At 48.2% G+C, this 3,647-nt stretch overlaps 1 protein-coding gene across 1 annotated transcript in view; it reads left to right on the top strand.

Moving 5' to 3' along the window:
• Positions 1–3,647, top strand: part of DRC11 (dynein regulatory complex subunit 11) — a 183,949-nt gene that overhangs the window by 113,323 nt on the left and 66,979 nt on the right. Inside the window, exons 10-12 of the mRNA XM_027771313.1 lie at positions 534–640; positions 790–888; positions 3,153–3,155. Coding sequence (XP_027627114.1) covers positions 534–640; positions 790–888; positions 3,153–3,155 — 209 coding nt within the window. The remainder of the gene's footprint in view (positions 1–533; positions 641–789; positions 889–3,152; positions 3,156–3,647) is intronic.

Below are 3,647 nucleotides of genomic sequence, written 5' to 3'. Positions count from 1 at the left end.
TAAAAAAAAATTTAACAATTCACCTTTTTTTTTTTTTTTTTTTTTTTTTGCTATAGGGTGCATGTGCTCACCAGAGACACAGAGAGAGACACAGAGGGACAGAAAGCGAGAAATCGTTTCTCCTTTCTCCTCTCAGGACTCTGGGCAGGCACGCCAACCTTCCCAGCATGAGGGCTAAGCCACCAGATTGAGGATTTGAACCATGTTTGACGACGTGGAAATCCAGCATCATAACCATTATGCCATCTGACGACCCTACAGTTGTATAATCCTACCACTAACGTATTTTGCATTGACATGATCATAGAGTGAGATACCATTTGTATCGTACCTCCTGCTTGATATTTTCACATTAGCGTTTCTTTAAAGATACACAAGCACATGTTGAATGCCATCACTCTCCGGCTCATTTTATTCAGATTTAGTCTGTGAGACAGGCAGAAGGTTAGACTGAGCTTACATTGCAATGGCAGCTTCATGAGCCTGTGTGCTGACTTTTTCATTTTCTTTCTCTTTATCCTCCTGGAGTATAGACATGTGGATGAATAAAGATGAGTCTTGGAATTTCCCTCAGGACTATGACCCAGAACTGATCAAATGCGAGAAGCGGAAAGAGTTGGAGTCGGAGATAAGGCTCCAGGTATGGGCCCACCTCGTTGCCCTGACACCGAGTCACTTCCTGCACACCCTAGTGACCTGGCCCAGGACTCAAGTGGTTGTGTAAACGTCTCCAAGAAAACACAAGGCATACACAGTTGGTTAAAAGCGGTGTGTTTTGTGTTCACTTAGGTGGATGAGTTGATGAGACAGGAACTAAAAAACTTAAAACTAGCCGTGAACAGAGAAAAGGAACATCCGGTCAAAGAGAGAAGTAAGAAAGGAAGACAGGTGAGTGGTGCGTGTGCACGGCGGGGCAGGGAAGCAAATGCGAATGAAAGGAGCGCCTCCCCACACCACGGTGTGACAGCAGGGCTTCCAGCAAGACCAGTTGACTGTCACTGGGAGGCCCAGCAGGAAAACGTGTGTGCCTTCTGTGGATTTAACTGGCCCGTCATTTAGCCCTCAGGGCTTTGGGCTCATGAGGACGTTCAGTTCCACTGTCTAAGAGAAACCTCCCCCATCAGCCCCACGGATAGATGGGCTCTCTCGGAGGCACCCGGGCATGTCTCCCGGTGCCCTTCTCTGCCTGCAGGTAGGCCTATAGGGAGCCCAGTGGCAATGAGCGGGGTTTGTGAGTGGGGAAATCAGAGCAATAGGAAAGGAATGAATTTAACTTGGAGTTGCCCCACTAAACCTCACAATGGTTTAGAGTAGCTGGTTGGATCAGAGTATGTGCGGTTCATTTATTTAAGGCCCTACTTCCACCTCCATCCCAGAAGTGGCCCTGCCATTGGAGCCGGAAGCCCCACGATGGAGCGCGGAGGCCTCTCTCCGGCAGTGTTGACTGTGTGCTTCTGTCACAGCTTCTCGGCACGACAGAGCCACCCCTCCTGTGATGTGCACACTCTCCTAAGGTTCTACACGCGTTCAGCATGTTGGTGTCTAGTTCTGCCAGCTCAGGGTCCACGACATACGGTGCCTTTAGGGCAACTCTATCCTGATTTGTTTTGTATTGGTTTTACGGTTTCACTCTAAAGGCAGCTGGGTTTCCCTAGGCCTGGTCTGAAGTTACAGCGCGGTAACCTGATCTGTCGATGCCACCCGTTGGCCCCATTCTTGGCTTCTATGTCTGCCGTAACTGTGGTGCTTTGGGGACTGAACATGGAAATCGAGGAGAACAAAATGAGAAATGGAAACAGGAAGTGGCTGCACTCCTCTGGCTGAAGACAGGCTTTTGCCTTTTACCAACGAACTTACTATCAGCCTAGCCCCAGATCGGACGGGGCTTCCTCGCCCCCCTCATAACCACCCCTCTCGTATCTTTCGGTCCAAGATCTGCATCTGCCCTCACCAGGCCAGGGGTGCTGTCACAGCTCGAACACACATGGGTGTCAGGGTGCCCCAAGATGTTGATAGTAATTGTGTCACTATAGTTTTGTGCCCCCCCAAATTCCAAACAAGGTGGCCCAGATGTGGAGTTGGGAGACATAAATGGAATGTGATAGATCTCCATAAGCCAAAACACAATCAAACTGAAACTAAACCCCCGTGTGTGGGAAGACCACTAGCCTCGGGAGGATGAACACAGAAAAAGGAGTCGGGCAGAATCCGGCAGTGTTCCTCCAGCATTTTCCAGAGAAGGTGCTTTTGTCAGAAGCTGTATGGCAGCCAGTGTGGCTCTTTCCACATACAGACCCAACGTGGCCGCCACCTGCTTAGACCCCTAATCCCAGTGCCCCTGGAATAGAGAGACCGATGTTCAGCCAGGCCTACAAGGACCAGTGCCACCGGACCGCGGCCGTCTTGCCAGACTTAGTACCTGCCCGTCCAGCACAGTGTGTCCCCTCCCACCAGAGGGCTTTGTCCATGATGTTCTCTCAAGAACTCTCTTCACCCTTTTGTCCCCAATCTCAAGGCTAGTTAACTCCTGCTCACCCCTCAGGTCTCGGCCCCAGACTTTCTTCCTCCAGGAAGCCTTCTGGGCCCTCCAGAGTGAGTCTTGTCTCTCTGTGTCCTTAGAGGACTGTCCCACATCCTCCTCATGCTCCATCACAAGGCAGTGTTTTACTGCTGAGATGATTCTGCCAGTAACGCCTGCTTTCTTGACTGCGGGAGGGCCATGCACGCAGACTGCGTGACTGTCACTTCAACACTGCCTTTCAGGGGCTCGTTTTAGATCCAAAGTCACATACGCGCTGAAAATGGAAGGAGAGAAAAAGATATTCTATGCAAATGAAAGCTGAAAGAGAGCAGAGGTGGCTTGTGTATGTCAGACAAATAGATTTCAAGTCAAACTGCACAAGAGAGAAAAAAGTATTACACAAGGATAAAATGGTTAATTTAATAAGAAGATAAGACAATTATTAATATGTATGTACCCTACATCAAAACACCTAAATATGTAAAATGAATATCTACATAGATGAAGGGAGAAGTAGAAAGCAATATAGTAGTACTAAGAGTCTTCACCATACAACTTTCAAATCTGAGTAGATCATCCACACAGAAAGTCAGTAAGGAAATAGCAGCCTTGAACACTGCTCTGGACCTAGGGGGTTTAACAGACATATATGGAACACACCCAGCCGCAGCAGAACACACACTCCTCACCACCAGAATAATTTTCATGATATACCACATTCTAGATCAGACAGACAAGTCTCAACAAATTTCAGAAGATTGAAAACATCCAAGTAACTTTTCTGACCATAATAAAAGGAAGCTAGAAATCAATAACAAAAGGGATGTGGAAAAATTCACAAATATATAGAAACTAATTAGAAAATAATCTGGGGAACCAGCAGTTAGCATAATGGCTATGTCGCTGGACTCCCACGTAGTCAACCACGGTTCGCGTCCTGGACCTGGTGGCTTAAAACTCACGCCAGGCACATGTGCATGCATGCCCAGGATCCCGAGAGGAGAATGGAGAAGGGATTGCAGCATGGCCATCCCGCCTGGGGGGTGATTTCTCTCTTTCTGTCTCTATGTCTCTCTCTGTCTGTCTGGCGAGTGCATGCGCCCAATAGTGAAAATCTCTCAAAAAA

The sequence above is a fragment of the Tupaia chinensis genome, unplaced genomic scaffold (genome assembly GCF_000334495.1).
Source record: "Tupaia chinensis unplaced genomic scaffold, TupChi_1.0 Scaffold000030_1, whole genome shotgun sequence".
NCBI classification, from domain to species: Eukaryota; Metazoa; Chordata; class Mammalia; order Scandentia; family Tupaiidae; genus Tupaia; species Tupaia belangeri.
Note: the sequence above shows the minus strand (reverse complement) of the source record. Positions and strands in the feature narration are given on the sequence as shown.